Here is an 18,929-nt window from a genome sequence, read left to right as displayed (position 1 = left end):
ATGTACCCAGATTGCCCAGCCACCCTCTGATCCCACATGTGCTGCTTCGCTGCTCACTTCAGGGAGGGTTTCCACCACCTTCAGCAGCAGGAGAAGGTCTTTGCAAGAGCCCAGGGTCAGATTACCTTAATGTAATTAACAGATATGTTGATCAAGCATGGAGAACAGCTATTGCCCTGAAACAGCGCCAGGAAAACTCAGACACTCAGCTCCTCCGATGTGTTGGCGCTAAAAGCAACAAGTTTTTTATACTGCTGGAGGAACTGGCAATACCATGGTGGTACAAACCCACAGCCTTGCTGCAAGCCCCAGCTTTTCACTGGTGGAGTCCTGCTCTGGCAATATCCTATTTATTGAAGGAATTGGGCCAGGAGGGGCTCAGGAGGTGCTTCCCACTCTCGCGGAGACAGCTGGAGCTGGGCAGGAATGTCCTTAACCCTCACCACTCACGACATCCCAACCATGCAGCAGCATCAAAGCCATCCTAAGCTTCCTTCATCCTCATCCAGTGCATCCCAAGGTCCCTCAGACAGCTCTGCCAGCACAATTCTGGCGTGGCAAATGGTCCAGATATCACAGAGGGTGGCAGGAAAGACAGACCCAGCCATGAGGAGAAACGTGGCTGCAGGGAATTAGCAACTCTACCCTTGCTTCCCACCCTTTGGCAATGAGACAAGCTCTCCAGAACACTTTTCCCTCTGCTTTGGCTCTGTCAATCCCATAGTCAAATCCCAACACTGTAAATCACATCAGCCTGAGCAAAGGACACCCAACTTCCCAGCTCTGAGCCCAGAGCTCCTGCTAAAACTACTCACTGCAGACTAAACAAAGCTTTTTTTTACCCTGCCCACAGTCTGGACTCCTAACTGGAGACTCATCCAGCATGAAATTTATTCCTATTCCTTCCCTGCCCCTGCCTGCCTCCATCGGTGCTGATGCTGGGGGACACACTGTGCCTCGATGGTAGGAAGAAATAAAATGCAACGTCTCGTTGGCAGCACTCTAAATAGAAAAAGAAATAAGATTTTAGAGCCCCCTTGCCTTTTGTTGGCCTTCCAACTTCCCCCAGTGCCTACAGCCACACACAACGAGCTGGGAGGTGTGCCCAAAGCAGGAGCAGGAAGCAAAGCAAACTACAATTGCAGTAAACCACTTCAAAAAGGCTTCGGTTTCGCTCAGAATTGCTTGAAAGGAAACTCGACGCCTCATCCTTCATCTTTCACACGTTTTAAAAGAAACATTAGTCTGATTGTCTGGGTTTTTCTTGGGAAAAAATGCGTTTCTGGAAGTCAGAGTTTAAAAGCAAAACATAAATAGGAAATATAAATGCTTCCTTAAACCCATATTCGGGTTGTTTGTGAAAATCCCCAGCAGCTTTCACTGCCTTCCAGCAGTGACTGAGAGACTTTAGGGGAAAAGTAAGACATTAAGAGACCACACTGCTATTTTCCAGGAGAACGTGGAAGGGGAAATCCAAAACATCTCAGAGCACAACGCTGAGGACCTCAGAGAGAAGTTTGCCTGGGGCAAACATCTCCTAACTGCTGTAATTACCGTGAAAGGTCATCAAGGACACCTCCCTGTGCGTGCTAGAAAAATTCATGTGAGCATTTTGCGTGGTCAGCGCAGCTTTTCCAGCAAACGGAGCAGAGCTCTGACATGGAACCACACCAGATGACATCAGCAAACAGGCATTCCTCTCTGAAAGAGCTGAGGACATGGAGCACCTTCCAACTCCTTGCTCTCTTGATTTTAAACACGGCCATTAACAAGTCCGAAGCGACCAAAAAACAGGGATAAAAAGCGAAGGCTGCGCACGCATTGGCAGCAGTGAGGACAAAAGAGCTCAGTCTGCAAACATAATTGGATTTAAGAGCCAAATTTCTCCCAGGAGCTGGCTGCTGGGAAGTTCATCCTGTCCCACCGCCAGTTCCCCGTGTGTCCCATGATCCAGCAGGAGCTGGCTCGTGCCCACGGTGCCTGTGGGGTGGCAGCCAGGTCCGGCATGCGGCAGCTCCACAGCTCCTGTCGCACGCTGACATCCACACGTGGCTTTAGGGGAGCCTTAAGGAAAGGCAGATGCAGAGGGAGGTTTGCAGGAATGTTCATCCTGGGGTGCTTCCCTCCCCAGGTCCCCACCAAGGAGGGATGAGCTGCTGAGGAGAGAGGTCCCTCCACAGCCTCATCCCACATCTGGAGCAGTGTCCCCTCTCCCAGGACACCCCAGGGACACTCCAAGCAAGGAATCCTTCAAATCCTGCCCTCCTCTCTGCACAACATCTGGGACTGGCCACATGTGGCCACCTGGTTTCACCTGTCTCAGGCAGAATGATCATTCTGAGGCTGGACTGCTTCCTTCAGAGCCCCACATCTCACTTTCAGAGGTGGGGGAGAAAGCCTTTGACCCATTGCAGGCCTTTGTGAGGACTCGCTGTTGGCATCTGCCTCTCTTGGCAGGATGAGTGTACAGTCATTTAAGCTGGAAGGGATCCTCACAGCCCCATCTGCTCCAAATCCCTGCTCAAAGCAGCAGGAAACAAACCCAGCACGTCCCCTCTGCTCCTGCAGCCAAAGGCACAGGTGGGGGACACGTGAGGAGCAGGGAAGGATGCAAGAGATCTCAACACAAGAAAAATCCTGCTCTGAGCACTGTGGAGAAACAAATCTCCTGGGAGAGAAGAGGCTGCTGAAACACAAATAGTTCTGGCTGAACACCTCAGCTCTAACCTCTTGGTCCAGACACAAAAAGCCCTCCCCCAAAAGCAGGTTTTAGCCCTCAAGTCCCATCCACAGAAACACTCGGGCAAAGAACTGACCTTTATCTGCAAAAACAAGTATCCTTGATGCTTTTTTTCCTAAATTTTACCCCCTTCTTCCCAGACCTGGTGGCCCTGCTGTGCACCTCACAAAGCAGAGCTATCCCAGCAAGGGCCCACCTGCTTCACTTACCCCACGTAGCCAAACTGGGAAGAGCTGGAACTGCTGCCTCAAAGGTGTTCCACCACCACACACTGGTGTCAAATAAAGAAAATTCTGCACAGCCACTGTTTCACTGAGCAAATTCACCTGTTTTATACTTTGTGGTACAAGAAGCAGAAAAAACCCTTCTCCAACTCAGACCAAAACTTTCCCTGTGTTCATTCCCAGTGACAACCCTGCGGCACTCATGAGCTGTTCCTTCTCTGGCCTTTTTATTTCATTCCATAACACCAAAAGTAGAGCCAGGCCTGGAAATTAAACTGCACCCACTAGTTTCATTCATAAATTTGGCTGCACAACCACCAAGTCAGCTATTGTTGTTGTTTCTCACAGTTTACCACCTCCAAGCCAAGGAGTATTGTTTTTATTGCTATTGTGAGAACAAGAGCAGGGGAAAAAAATAATCTTATGCTTCCCTTCCCCTCCCAATCAAATATAATAGAGAAAAAACAAAAAACCCTCAACAGGGCGGATGTTGGATCCTCAAGGATTTTTATTTTTTTTTTTGAGCTATCTACAGGAGCTCAGCCTGGGGCTGCAGGTTTCTGAGTCTGAATTTTTGTCAATGGGCTGCACTGGGTCCATTTGAAAAGCCAGCAGGTGTTTGAACAATGAAGCAGAGCTGCCTCTACATCTGGGCCCCAGAAGTCATCGCCGTGTTTACAAGAAACAGGATAAGCAAGAAAACATCCTGCCACAGGCACCTAAAAAGCTACAGCCTCTTGTTATTCTTTTTTTTTTTTTTTTTTTTTTCTCACACTGGGCTGTTTATTTATAGCATGAGAAGTTGAACCAGGAGGAGGAAAAAAGAAGTGAGAGGTTTCTCACTCATTTCCATGCAGGAGTGACGCACGTGCGACGTGGCAGGCGCTGGGCTGGTATTGTCCCTTCACCTCTGGGATCTCATTAACCCCTCAGCTCTGGCTGCAATTAATTAATGATCAGGGCACAACCTGCTGGGTTTGCTTCATCGATGCGACCATGTCAGTTAAACCTGACTCATTCTGGGACACCCTGGAGGGAAACTGAGTCACCACATACTGGAAATAATGTCCCTAAAGCCTAAACTCACAGACATTATGGGGGAGGGATGAGGGAAACTCCTCATCCTCAGCACTTAAGGTTGGATCCTGAGGACCAACAGAGCAAGAGTCTCTTCCAGAGCTCAGAGAGCATATATAGGGGCCCCTCTGAAGGAACTTTGTCCCTTGCACAGTGCAACAAGCACATCTACAGAACCAAGGGTTGTCACCAAATTTCAGCTGCTGATGGCTCATGGCCCCCTGCAGAACCATTAATTCTGCAAGCTCTTTCTCATGACATTTTGCTCTGCTTGCTTTCAACTTTTAAGTTTTAAACAAAGCAGGACACATCCAATTTAGTAACAAGACTGGGGGGTTTTTAAACAAATTAAGTCAAATTCATTGAAGATGCACCAAAATGAAACCTCTGAAATGTTTCTCACCATCCTTAAAAACCACTTGGGAATTTCCAAGGTATCTCTGCCTTCCAGACTAACACTTTGTGACTCAAGTCATTCTTATGTCCAGCAAAATTAAGTATTCCCTCACCTCATGTCCTCCCTTTAGTAGTTTCACTTCTGGAAGCCTTCAAAACACACCCATTAGAGCCCCCCACTCAGAAACCTGGGGAAATGAGAGCTGAGCTGCTCAGCCTCTCATGGAGTTTGACTTCCTTGCTTTTGAGCTGAGTCAAAGAGGATTAACTCAACAGGTGTTTTACTGAAGAGTGGGAGGGAAAACAAAACAAAACACAATGAAACAACTGCCTACGTGCACGAATAGCAGATGAATTCCTCCTCCTTTTCTGGGGAATGAACTGCTAAAGCAGATGGCAAACATCCCCTTCTCCTCCAGCCCCAAGTCACTCTTAGTTCTGGCTTTAAACACCTCAAGTCCCAGAGCTCAAATGCTTCCCCTCAGTCAGGTCTGGAAGGGGATGTTCCTGATGCAGACTTGACCTCTGAAGGGTTGAGCTGCTTGCTCTGCCCCTGACTCCTGGTCTTCTGCACCCTGGTCATGCTCAGAGGCACCAGCTGGAGTACAAAGGACTTTCCAGCAGCTTCTGTGCCCTGTGCACGGAGTGGGATGGCTGAAGCCCAGACTACTGCCCTGTAAATTCATGACAACAGCTCACAGCTCTTTTTTCATGAGCAGGAAGACCATCAAACAGCACAGGAATAAACAGAGACCAGTGTCTTCCTCCCCTTTGGGCCATGGAAAGCAAATTACAAGTTGCTGTTCTGATTTCTCACCAACCTGGGGCTCTCCAGCTGGTCCCACCAAACCTGTTGGCCACAGCATGAGACATGGGGGCTTGGGTCAGCTAAAATCCCACTGCAGCTGGAGGGAGCAGACAGCAGCTGAGGCTGTGTAGTGTTTGTAGAGAATTTCTTGAAGCTTTCAGCGATTAATGTGCACACAAGCTAGTGTTAACAGCCAGACTTTGACATTTTTTTCATCAAAATCATGAGAAAAGCACATAAAGCACTTCAGATTGCCGATGGTGAGCCTGTAAAGTGAGGAAGTGGTCAGAGGCTCTGTATATCTTAGCAGAACTGAAAAGGGTCTGTCTAGAAGTGTCATTCCACATGCCATACTGAATATATCTTCACAAGAAATGCTACTTATTTCCAATATTTGGGTTGCAGAATGATATAGAAGTGAACTTTGCCCCTATAAGTGACTAAAGCTTGACAGAGGGTTTGTGTGAATTTATTAAAAACTCCTGAGCCGAAGCCAAACATTCAAGCCAACCAATGTCCTAAAATGTCTGCTTACAAATTACTTGGATAATTGCCAGAAGCCTGAGTCTGGTCCCTTTTTCTGTTTCTTTCTCACCCAAAAAAAATCTGGTGTGTGTTGCCAGTCTGTATTGACTGCTCTCGTGATGCTGTAGGCATCTTTAGGAACAGCATCCTGTATAATTAAATAGCTGAGCGCTGACGAACTGTTGTCAAGACAGAATAAAATCAATCCACTCCCTGTTGTGTCATAATGATACAGAGCTGGCACTGTTTGAACCAGCTTCTTTGGAAAGCTTTAATTTTATCAAACAACACTCTTTCAGGAGAAATGATTTGGGGTTTTGCTTTTTAACAAAGAGAGAAGTGGAGTGCAGCACACGGCACTTAATATCTGGCTGAGATTTAAAACGCATGCTCCTTATGAAGTATGACATTTTATCCCTGAAGCCACAGGAACATTTCCCACATTTAAGTGATAGAGGGAAAATTCTTCAAATTAGATTTGAACTTTATACCTTCTAATTCTGCTGCAATCCTCCTCCTCCATGTACCACGCTCGGGCCTGATGAACATGCTGTTATATCAAAGTCTAACAGACCTGAGTGCTGACAAATCCCCTTCACTTAGCCTGGAAGTAAGCAGCAAACCTCCTGGAGATCCAGGAGTCAGTGTTAACTGGGAAAAATAGCCTGGAAGTAAGCAGCAACCTCCTGGAGATCCAGGAGTCAGTGTTAACTGGGAAAAATAGCCCGGCCACTGGTCACAAGGCTAAATGAAGTGGTCAGTGCAGCCCAGCTGGCAGAGCCACGCCTCCTGGGTGTCACCATGAGATGGAAGCCAGCACTTGAGGCCACAAGGGTGACCCAAGTCCCCAAGGTTTGCAAAGGGCCACCCAGAGTTCCTTTAAACACTTCCATCCAAGCCTAAAGGAAACCCAAACATCCACCTGCAAGGAAGTCATGGTCAGAGGGAGGGAGCACCCCTCCTGCGAAGATGGGTTGGGAGAGCTGGGCTGGAGGTGTTCACCTGGAGAAGAGAAAGTTCCAGGGAGACCTTAGAGCCCTAAAGAAGCTCCAAGAGATCTAAAGGGGAACTTTGGACAAGAGCCTGGAGTGCCAGGACAAGGGGGAATGGTTTTAAACTGAAAGAGGGCAGGATTAGGTGAGATAATGGGAAGGAATTCCTCCTGTGAGGGTGGGCAGGCCCTGGCACAGGGTGCCCAGAGAAGCTGTGGCTGCCCCTGGATCCCTGGAAGTGTCCCAGGCCAGGCTGGACAGGGCTTGGAGCAACCTGGGATAGTGGAAGGTGTCCCTGTCCATGGCAGGGGGTGGGATGGGATGAGCTTTGAGCTCCCTTCCAACCCAAACCATTCTGGGATTCTGTGAAGCCCTGAGCAACAACTCGCCAGCCTTGCCCATCACAAGGTCCTACTTCTCACTTTCCAGACTCAGAGATTTGCTGTGCAACTCAGCTGCAACCAGGTCCCCATTTGGGGACAGCTGTCCTGCTGTAACTGCTGTCACAGCCACTGGCCCTTGGGGGAGAGCTCCTCTGTTGAGCCCTTCAGGATGAAAGGAACCCACAAGGATCATCAGGTCCAACTCCTGGCCCTGGACACCCCAAAAATCCCACCCTGTACCCAAGAGCTCCTTCAGAGGAAGCTGCAGACCCCTGTGAGGTCTGTCCTCTGTCTCCTCCAGGCTGAACAAGGCAAGTGCCCTCAGCTGCTCCTTGTACAGCCCTGCAGCCCCGTCCCTATCTTCTGTCCCTCCTTTGGAGGCTCTCTAACAGCTTTAGATCTTATCTAAAACTGCCCCCAGCACTGGAGGTGAGGCTGCCCCAGGCCAGAGCAGACAGAACAATCCCCTCCCCAGCCTGGCTGGCACTGCTAGGGTGATCCCCCAGGACAGGGATGTCCCTCCTGGCTCCAGGCACTGCTGACTCACATCCAACTGGCCACGGACCAGGACTTCCAGATCCCTGCTGCTCTGCGGGCTCTCACTCCCCAGTGTGTCCCTGCATCCAGGGCTGCCCCATTCCAGGTGCAGAATCCTGCACTTTGTTAAGTTTCACACAGTTGGTGACTGCCCAGCCTCACAGAGCACATGCCACACCGCATCCCAGGCTGTCACACCTGTCCCTGTGGCCACACAGCAAAAGAATCCTGGACTTCCAAGTGGTGGCTCAAAGCCCCGGCTCACCACGGATGGAGGAGGAAGCCCTGACCCACAGCTTCTCCCTTTGCATCTCTCTGGGCCAGCAGCACTCAGGAAAAACCCACTCCATCTTCCACCCTGTGCCTCGAGGGACAGCCCAGACCTCTGGAAGTGCTTTGAAATACAAGTTGCAAAGGCAGGACATTATTCCCATTACGTTGCTTGCTTTCCCTAAGCCCTGCTCAATAACAGACAGGTGCACTAAGCTCTTTGCCAGGGACCCACGTTGAGAGGAACAAGACCCTCCAGTTTTACGTTTTTCCCCCTTTGTAAGCTCACAGTCACCTCTTAAGCTCATAATAAAAGATTTTTTTGAAAAATGATGGCACCTAGTTTCCAAGGCAGCAGGACTTTTAAGCCTGTGTTTGCAAGAGCCTGAGGAATTAGAGATGCCAAAAGGCACAGGCTGTACAAAACCCATCCCCTGTTCCTGCTGGATAGATCAAATAACACACTTGGAGTTTTTAATGCAACACGAGCTGGATGGGGAAGTGGCCAGTGATGCTGTACAAAAAATGTACAATGAATGGGATAACAACTACAAATCCCTTTAATCTCTGGTTTTACCTCGACATCTCAGACTGTTTGGAGCCTGCAGGGATTATTGGAGACGTGTGATTCCAGAATGGAAAGAGTGAGATGCTTCATGGTGTTCACTGACCATGAGTGGTCTGCTGGACCTCAGCTGCAGCTCAGCCTGCAGTGATCACAGAATCACAAGATCATTTTGGTTGGAAAAGACCTCCAAGATCATCAGGTCCAACCCATGACTCATCCCCACCTTGTCACCTAGCCCCAAGCACTGAGTGCCATGTCCAGGAGACCCTCCAGGGATGGGGACCCCACCACTCCCTGGGAAGTCCCTTCCAAGGCCTGACCACCCTTTCCATGGAGAAATTCCTGCTGATGTCCAACCTAAACCTGCCCTTGCAGAGCTTGAGCCCATTTCCCTCCATCCTGTTCCTGGAGCACAGCCCAACCCCCCGGCTGTCCCCTCCTGTCAGGAGCTGTGCAGAGCCACAAGGTCCCCCCTGAGCCTCCTTTTCTCCAGGCTGAGCTGTGGGGACATCAGAGCCCAGGCAGACCTGTGTCCTCTCACTTCAAATTACTGAAAAGCCCAAGGACTCAACTGGTACCCTGCTGGAAACCAGAACATCTCCCACTCCCTGCTTTCTCCATTTACAATTGTCTATTTTCTTAGGCTAAACCAATTACTTACTCTCAGTCATACACAGCTCCCATTTCAGCTCAAAAACAGGCTCCTTTCCCATGGAAAAAAAATAAATAAAAATCAACTCTCCTCATTTCACAATTAATTTTTCTGCATGACTTTTCCCAGCAACACAACTCATTTTTTTCCCAAGTTCTCTATGAACTGATGAAAATGAAAATCCCCTCAGCCTCCCTGCACGTTCTCATGTACATCACTTCTTTGTAGCTTAATTTCCCGTTTTTAAAAGGAAGACATTTGCTTTCCTCCAACTTTTTTTTGGGGGGGGAGGGTGGAGAAGGCAGGTGGGGAAGTGAGCAACGAGTATTATTTCATCATTAATACAAAGACAATCTTGTGCACTGTGACACCGAGGTGCTAATAGAGAGCAATAAATTCAGATTAATAATTAACATCCACATCATATGAAGCCTTCTTGGTGCTCTCATTTCAACTGCTTCAGAAATCTTCCTACTTTTTATTACAAACACATGCAATAGGTCGATCAGTCCTTAAAACCACACACGCTGATGGGGACAGCACTGCTGGGAGTCTGCAGGTAAAACTTTTGGCTGAAAAAACACAGTTTGGCATCAAAAGTGGCGTATAGATGCCAGCATCAATGGAAATAAAAATGCAAGGCACCTATTTGGGTTGCAAAGACTGAAATATTTTATTAAAAAGGGAACAAAATACAAGTTACTTACTGCTTTTGAGACCCTCCTGACCTGCATGAGACCTGTGAATGAGGATCAGGCCTGGAAGGAAGCAGACAAATTTCCCATGTTAAATTTCAGCGTGAAGAACCACTTTGATATTAACATTGAAAATTACAAGCTGATTTTACAGCATTTTCCAACCTCAGCACGAAGAAAATGCAACAAGTTCTTCTAAAAAAACCCCACTGATCCAATACACTTAAAAAAAAAAATGATGTGGTGGGCATAGTCATCATATGGCTTGAAAAATAATATCCTTAGATGCTTTTATTATGGTCTTCAAAATTCATGTTTTCAAGCTTTTCCTCCAAAACCAGTGGGGGCTAGAAACTTTATTTCAAAAACTTGATAGCCAAGAGTCTCACCTAATTATGTGAACTGGAGCTTCAATGGGGAGGAAAAAAAAGAAAGGGGGGGGGGGCGAAACAAAGAAAAGGAATGCAGGCATACAGAAATTTGTGGCAAAAAATATGATCACTGGCAAAACACCCATTGCCCCAAACTTCTTGCTTTTTTCCTTCTCACTGACTCTGTGGATGAGTGTATTTTCCCCCCAAATCTGTGCTGTAATGCTGTCCTCTAAACTAGTTTTTTAAGTGTTGAGGGAATGGAAGACGACTAGAAAGTGGCCTCAATAGGTGCCTGGGGAAAGAAATAAAAAGAAGAAAGAGGAAAAATGTGAATGCAACAGGGACAAACCCTTGGCAGGGGAAGGAAATAACAGGGAGGGGGGAAAGTAAAAAAAAAAAAAAAAAGAAAGAAAAAAAAAAAAGATAAAAAAGGNGGGGGGGGGGGGGAGTACAGGAACAGGGTAGGAACATATAGGAAAGGGGAGAAAAGGGGAAAAATGGAAATATAGGAAAGGGGGGGAAAGGAAAAATACATGAAGGGGGAAGGAAAATAAAGGAAAGGGTGAGGAGGGGGGAAGGAAGATATAAGAAAGGGAGAAAAAAGGAAAATAAAGTGAGGCAAAGGAAGGGGAGTGAAAGAAACTAACTGGGGGGATGAAAGTAATGGGGGGCTGGGAATGAAACTCTCAGGGCAAAAAAACCCTAAAGGGGTGAGCGGCGTGATACTGATGGCAACGAGGGACGGTTTTTAAGTAAAAAAGGAGAGATTTAGATCAGATACACAGAAGAAATTCTTGACTTTGAGGGTGGGCAGGCCCTGGCACACGGTGCCCAGAGCAGCTGTGGCTGCCCCTGGACCCCTGGCAGTGCCCAAGGGCAGGCTGGACACGGGGGCTGCGAGCACCTGGGACACTGGAAGGTGTCCCTGCCATGGCAGGGGGTGACACTCGCTGGGCTTTGAGGTCCTTTCCGACCCAAACCACCCCGTGGTTCTGCAGGCGATAAAAGGGTGGAGAAAAGAAGGCGGAAAGCCGGGAGCTCCCTTTGCTGGGAGGAGAAGCGGCGGGCAGCGCTCGGCCCCCCCGGGCCGTGTCCAGGGTAACGCCGCGGCCGCGGGCGCTCGGGCCGGGCCCGGGCCGGTGTCGGTGCCGGCCCAGCGGGACTCAGGCTCGGTGCTGCGGGGCTCCAGGGACGTGTCGGTGTCGGTCCAGCTCGGTTCCCCTCGCCCCGGCTCCTCTCAGCATGTCCCAGGCGTGAGTAGCCCGGGCGCGGGGCTGAGGGGGAGAATCCCCTCAGAGGGGCGAGACACGGCCCGGGGGGAGGCGGGCGGGTGTACCCCACAAAGCCACCGCGTCCTCACAGGAAAACCAGGCAAATATTAGTATTATTCACTCAGACCCTTTGTGCAAAAGGTTCTTCTCTCTTTACAGTTCGTGAAAATCCCCTCAGAGGGGTGAGACACAGTCTGGGGGGAGGCGGGCGCACCCCACAAAGCGACCGCGTCGCCTCAGAAAAACCAAGCCAATGTTGATGTTATTCACTCAGACCCTCTGCACAAAAAGTTCCTCTCTCTTACAGCCCACATCGTGTCTTGTTTCCCCTCAGTAATTTTAGCACAGGGCAAAGCTTTACAAGTTTGTTTGCAAAAACCAGATGATGACAGCATTGGTTCAAAGTGCCTGCGAGGAGCTGTGCTCATTCCCCCGGAAACATCACTCCAAGCCCAGCAAGTGTCATTATTATTATTATTATTATTATTATTATTATTATTATTGCTGTGCTATAGTGTTAGGAGCTAAATTGTGAGCATCTTCCATAATATCATCCCTCAGTGTTGTGCTGTTTGCTGCTTCCAGCTCCAGCACAACCCAGTTTGTGGAGGCTCTTTTTCCCAGTTCCAAGCTGGGTATGGCTTATTCAAGTTCACTGAATAATGGAAAATTAAAAAAAGAAAAAATTAGAAAACACCTTGGGGTGGTTTTGCTGCCTCCTTCTGCTCCTCTCCTTCATGCTCAAACCTGACCATATCCAAACTGCTGTTGCAGCAGGTTGTGAGCAAAGCCTTTCCTAGAATCTGTACTGGAAATCATCTTATCTTTCCCATGGTCTCCCTCCTCTGGCATCAGTGGTTCCAGCCTCAAAGCCTACTGCTTCTTTTGCCCAGTATCCCATTTCCAAATTCACAGCTTTTTGCAAGGTAAAGCTTCCTCAGATTCTAAACCATCCTTCCAAATTCAGAACCAGAGCAGCTCTCCTTGTCACCAGCACCTTGGGTTTCATAGAGCTGTTAAGGTTGGACAAGACTTCCAAAATCACTAAGTCCAACCTTCAACTAAAACATATCATTAAATGCCACATCTACTTCCAGGGATGGTGACTCCACTGTTCCCCTGGGCAGCCTGTTCCAATGCTTAACTACTCTTTTCAGTGAAAAATGTTTTCCTAATAACCAGTCTTAGCTTAACTTCAGGCCATTTCCTCTTATCCTGGAGCTTGTTGCCTGGGAAAAGAGGCTGAGCCCCAGCTGACCACAACCTCCTTTCAGGCAGCTGCAGAGAGCAATAAGGCTTCCCCTGAGATTGTTTTCTCCAGCCTTCTTTTCTCCACTCCTGCCTCCGCACATTGGCAGCCCCAGACAGATACCAGTGAAAACTCCACTGCTTTCCAGCCAGGCAGCTCCTTGGTTCAGGAGAGGAAGGTGAGAGGGATGAAGAACAACATCCCCAAGGGCAGGGCAGAGAGTATCTGGGGGCTGTGTCCAAGGACAGACCCAGCTCAGCCTCCAGTTGGAGGAAAGCTTGGTTAGATCCCTGGTGGATCCAATGCAGGGCTTGTATAAATCATGCCTAACACTCTCATGGAATCAGTTAAGTGAAGTTCACAAGGTAGTGGAGAGTTAGCTGAATTGTGCTCTTTAAAAGAAAAAGGAAAAAAAAAAAAAAAGAGAGAGATAAAGGAAGAAAGAAAAAAAAATCACAAAAGCAGTGTTTGACCTCTTCTTCAGAGTTATCTCAGAATCTGTCATTCAGTCTCTGAATCATGGCTGCTGTTATTTGAGCCCGATTAACACTAAGGGAGTTAAACTGAGCATAGCTGGAAAAATACTTGTGCTTCAACTGGTTTGGCTCAGTTTAATTTTAACAGAGACAGGGGTTTTAGCATTTCCTATGGCATTGCCAGCACTGAACAGCAAATCCATATAAACACAATCATATGCCCACGCCACAGGACAAAAACACATATCCACTCCTGTTTCTGAGCCAGGTGCTGCTCAGGGACTCCAATGTGGTGTTGAAGCTCATTGGCTCAGGTTGTTATGATGACATTGTAGCTGTGCACAGCACAGGATTTACAGCTGGGCTAATCCAGCCCTTCCTAAACATGAACCAGAGCTGGAGCTCAAAGGCTACTGTTACCATGCTTGGTTGTAGCGAGGTTATGCTGGCTGTGTACCATAAATCAGAGTTGTTTAGGTTGGAAAAGCCCTCTGAGATCATCAAGTCCTAGCCTTAACCCAGCACTGCCAAGGCCACCACTAACCCAAGTCCCCAAATGTCACATCCAAATGGCTTGTAAATTCATCCAGGGATGGGGACTCCACAATCATCTTCTTTCCATGAAGAAATTTTTGCTGATACCCAGTCTGTCCTGTATCCTCCCGGTAGCTAAATGGGATTGATAAGAAGGCTGGAGAGGGATGTTTCACACAGGTAATGAAGTAATAGGACAAGGTGGAATGGCCTTAAGAAGGAGGGCAGGTGAAGATGGGATACTGAGCAGAAATTCTTCCCTGTGAGGGTGCTGAGGCCCTGGCACAGGGTGCCCAGAGCAGCTGTGGCTGCCCCTGGATCTGTCCAAGGCCAGGTTGAACAGGGCTTGGAGCAACCAGGGATAGTGGAAGGTGTCCCTGCCCATGGCAGGGGATGGGATGTGATGATCTTGAAGCTCCCTTCCAACCCAAGCCATTCTGGGATTCTGTTGTTCTATAAACCTTTCCTGGTGCAACTTGAGGCCATGTCCAAGGTATTTTAAATGCCATGTGGCAAAAATTACTTACAACAACCTGCCTTACCTGAAGACAGTGAGACAAAGAGACAATAATGAAAGGGGGTTATGAGAAAGAACTTTGCTTCTTCAGAAACAGAAATGCTACACAGCTTTCCTTGTTCTGAGCTTCTGAGGCATGTTCACCATGCTCCAGGTCCTGTGATTCTCAGAGGTGTGGGCTAAAGCAGCACATTTAATTCCACTGCCTCAAGAAGCTGTGTGTCAGGGCAGGGAGGATGCTCAGAGAGCAGCACTGCTCTCTTAGGGTCACTAAGTCCAGCGGCCAGCCAAGGGAGAAGTCAGCATGTCCAGACATGCCTGGGATTTTCTAGGGACAGTCTCAGCCCTCTGGAGGGAACAGAGCCATTAAGTGTAGGGTGATTAAAAAGTGCTGGGGTATCTCACTTCCCAAAGCACTCAGCCCCAGCATTTGCATGCAGATGTACCTTCTGTTCCAGACACTGGAGATTCACAGAGATGCTGCTGCATTTATGTTTTCCTGCTGTTTCCTCCTCTTTTATGGATTTGTTTACCCTCTCCTTGACCCCTGGGATCCTGACCAGTGATTTCTTACCTTGCCCCTGACAGCTCTAGTCCAGACACGTTCAAAGCCAAGTCTTGGCACCGCTGCCACTCCTGCCAGGTTTTAATCAGCTACAAGACATTTGCCACTGCCACCAAGGAGCTTTAAACAATCAAAGCGCTTTAAAATTTAATCTCGTGTCACAAATAGAATTTATATTAATTCACTGGTTAAATATTGATCTAAGACAAGGTCCTGAGCATCTCCCTTCCCACTTCCAACAGAAATAACCAAAGCAGAGCTCTCTGTTTTACATCACATCCCCAAGGCTCAGCTGAAGAAAATTAAGGTTGCAACACCCAAATGTGAAAAAATGTCAGTGCAACTTCTAATCCCCTCTCCTCCCCCCCTCACGTTCTGTGGCTGCATTACGATGCAGTTTCTGATGCTGTGATCACATCCTATTCCCTTCCCACGGGGCCCCAGCCTCATTCAGCCATTGGCCCGTTGCTGAATATTTCTTTTTATCCCCTCATTCAGCGTCTGGCCCCAGGCCATATTCTTCAAATTCCAACCAAACGCCACAATTATTAGCTTCCTCCTGGGCATTCCTTGCATGTTCTCTCTCATACATCTCCCAAGCAGTCACAGATTCATCTTTGCCCCTCTTTCCACCCCTGGTGAGCATTAGCACATCATCTTGCTTATGTTAAAGCAGGAAATCAGAGACAGGATCAAATTGATCACAGCTAAGACTCAAAGCTACAACTCCCTCCTGTGCCTCCCTTCATCCTTAATGAGCAGGTAGGGAAAGATCTTGTGTATTACTCGTTCAGTGTCTCCTCTGGAAAAAAGCATTGTCAGTGGAAATATCCCAGCAGCACTTGTGCTGGAGAACAGGGAAAGAAAAGGCCCTAGTTTTCCAAGAAACTGAGTAGATGGTGTCAGCTTTGAGCCTAAAGCCTCCTGCTCCTGGCAGGGGTAGAGCAGCACCCAGACACAGCCCTTTATGCAGGGAACTGGAGGCAGCTGGATGGGTAACTGCCCCTTCCTGTCCTAAGGAAGAGAGGGGTAAAAAGAAAAAGATTACATAGGAGGGTTACAGCTGAAATAAACTTTGTTGTCAGAAGCAGTAAAGTGTTTTATAAGCAAATACTGCTTGGAAGGAAAAATTCTGCTTGCAAAGGAGAGGAGGCTGCTGTTCATGTAACACAGAATGGTTTGGGATGGGAAGGGACCTTAAAGCTCATCTCCTTCCATGGGCAGGGACACCTTCCACTAGCCCAGGTTGCTCCAAACCCTGTCCAGCCTGGCCTTGGACTCTTCCAGGCATCCAGGGACAGCCACAGCTTCTCTGGGCACCCTGTGCCAGGACCTCAGCACCCTCTTAGGGACAAATTTCTTCCTAATATCCCATCTTTACCTGCTCTCTGGCAGTGGGAAGACATCCCCTCTTGCCCTGGCACTCCAGGCCCTTATCAGTAGTCTCTGTCCATCTTCTTTGCAGGTTCCCTTCAGGTACTGGCAGGCCACAGTTAGGTCACCCCAAAGCTTCTCTTCTCCCAGTCTTTCCCCATGGAGCTGCCCCATCCCTCTGCTCACCCTGATGCCTCCTCTGGACTCTCTCCAGCAGCTCCAGGTCCTTCCTCTGCTGGGCCCCAGAGCTGGGGCAGCTCAGCAGGTGGGTCTCACCTGAGCAGGGCAGAGGGGCAGAATTCCCCCTTTTCTGCTGCCCACACTGTGGGATCAGCCCAGGGCATGGCCCAGGCAGGAGCTGCAGCCTGAGGGACAGGAGGGCAGCCTCTGGAGCATTTGACAGCCCAAAATAGGTTTTCCCACACCTTAATTGCTTTGCCATTTAGGAAAACAGGTTTTTGAAAAAACCTGTGAAAGAAAACTGTTCTTTTTCCTGCCAGCCTTGTGAGTTTGGCTGGAGCAGGTGCTTGAGACCTGCTGAGGTGTGTTTCTGCTGCTGCTGCTGCTGCATGAAGCTGCTTCCTCGCCTTCCCTGCGGTTTCCCATTACATTTCTGCCACACAAATCTTTTATCCCCCCTTCGCTTTCTGTCATAGTACCCAGGACTGAAATTGGAGATGACAGAAGCACAGAGCTGTTCACGTTAACAATGCCAGCAGGCTGTGTGTTTTCTTCTCTTGTCACAACCGAAGCCTACTGAGGTTTATCCTTTATTTTCCCCCGAATGCTTCCAACTCTGTAAAACATCGTGGCTGGAGCAAGCCTGCTTAAAAAGTCATCTGGCAGAGTCACATTCACCACCAGCTGAGAAGTTTGGCATAATTGTGAGACTAATCTTATTTTAGAAGCAAGGCAGGCTTAAACAGGCTCATGAGCCTGAACTGCTCCAGACTGCAGGCTAAAGGCTTTGAAATCAGCAATTAATTCTGACAACATTTCAGTCAATGGTTGGTTCACAGAATCAGTGCTGAGTTGGAGGGGACCCACCAGGGCCATCGATCCAACTGCTGGCCCTGCACAGGACACCCCAAGAACCCCACCCTGTGCCTGAGAGCATTGTCTAAACACTTCTTGAACTCAGACACGTTGTGTGGTAAGGCCACATTCATCTCTGATTCTGCCTGCGCTTCTCCAACACAAAAAATGTTTGCCTATAATAGGACAAAAGAGAAAAGGGGGGGCTGCTCCTATAATGTAATCACCACACAACACCTGTGAGGGAACAGGTAACTGCTGACCTGGATCAGCCAGCAGTCATCCTGAGCCTGGTGATTTTTAGAAAGAGAGAAGAAAAATAAAAGCAGCAGCAGCATTAAAAACCCTTTTTCCTCTCAGGGCCTCACTTTCCCCTCCCAACCTTTGTCTCTTGTTTCTTTATTTTCCAGAGGCTGCAGGGCAGGGTTTCCCTCCCCCGTGTTTGCCCGGGGCTTAGCACAATGCCTGACCTGTCAGGCTCCCAGTGTGGCCAGGGGACCCTGAGCAGTGGCCCCTGCGTGCACTTCTTGTCACCAGCCCTGCATCTCGGTCCCCTCTGCTCCGTCACCGCTGGCTGTGTGTCCTGTGCCAGGCTCCTCGAGCCCTGCTGTCACAAACCCTGGGGCACTTTCTCCAGCCCCCAGCACAGCCCAGTCCCATTTCCGAGAGGTAAATACAAGGTGGGTTTGCGGTGGCAGCAGAGGTTCCTTCAGCAGGGTTTTAGCACACACGATTTAGCGCTCCTTTAATCACACAGGAGTTCCCAAACGAGGTGAGGAAAGCTGGAGTCAGAGTCAAATGTTTTCCCTTCCACCTCCTTCCATCCATCAGGATAAACCAGGGAGACCCAGGCAGCACTGCACTACTGCAGCTTTAGCATGGGAAAGCAGGAGATATTCCTGAGGGCAACCCAGAAAAACCAGGCAGAAAAGAAGCCAGGGTTCAGCCCATGCACAAATCTAGAGACAAACTGTGCCACGTCCTGGAATAACAGCAGTAGTGTTCCCTTTGGCAGCGAGTAAAACACAGAGACGCTCTGGGGGGAAGAAGAAAAGCCACACAAAGGTGACCCCACTGATGCCAGATTCTTCCCCTGACTCAGGAGTGGCCTGAGGGACAGTTTGCATGCTCAGCACAAACCCTTCCAAGAAGGGCATGCTTCAGCCTTAAAACCAGTCCAACACCAGTGAGCAGGCTCACCTCAGCTGGACTCAAAACCAACAGGATTTTCCAAGTGTTAGGCAAACATGCAGACTTAGAGTGCCCTACAATACTAAAACAAGGCATGTACAATTTGGCAGGATTTTAAACGTCTCTTTATAACTTCAGCAGGAGAAAAACCTATGTTGTTAAGCTTCTCTCTAAATAAGGAGAGCAGGCTTTATTTTGAGCAATAAAAGTGAGATTTGAACTGGCAATCAGGCTACAGGCAAAAGACATTCTTAAGCCCATGTTTTAGACTCTGTTTCTAGTTTGTGAGAGTGAAGAGAAAAGACATCAGTGAGGAGTTAAAGCTCTGACCTTCTCTCCAAGCTGTGAGCTGCCAGAAATCACTCTGGGGACTCTGCAGTTCAGTCACTTGATGTGCTTCTTCCTCATCCCATTACAGCATTGCTTATTTTCCCCATAACACCCCTATTTAGGAGTTGCTATGACAATTTGTAGCA

The 18,929-nt window shown here is 48.6% G+C and overlaps 1 protein-coding gene across 1 annotated transcript in view; it reads left to right on the top strand.

Moving 5' to 3' along the window:
* Window positions 1-13,910: 13,910 nt before the first annotated feature.
* Window positions 13,911-18,929, top strand: part of IQCA1 (IQ motif containing with AAA domain 1) — a 96,846-nt gene continuing 91,827 nt past the window's right edge. The window contains exon 1 of the mRNA XM_041464153.1: window positions 13,911-13,951. Within this exon, the coding sequence (XP_041320087.1) occupies window positions 13,911-13,951 (41 nt within the window). The remainder of the gene's footprint in view (window positions 13,952-18,929) is intronic.

Source organism: Pyrgilauda ruficollis, unplaced genomic scaffold, assembly GCF_017590135.1.
Source record: "Pyrgilauda ruficollis isolate IOZ18807 unplaced genomic scaffold, ASM1759013v1 scaffold172, whole genome shotgun sequence".
Classification (NCBI taxonomy): Eukaryota; Metazoa; Chordata; class Aves; order Passeriformes; family Passeridae; genus Pyrgilauda; species Pyrgilauda ruficollis.
The sequence above is the reverse complement of the archived record's forward strand: the minus strand, read 5'-3'. Positions and strand labels throughout refer to the sequence as shown.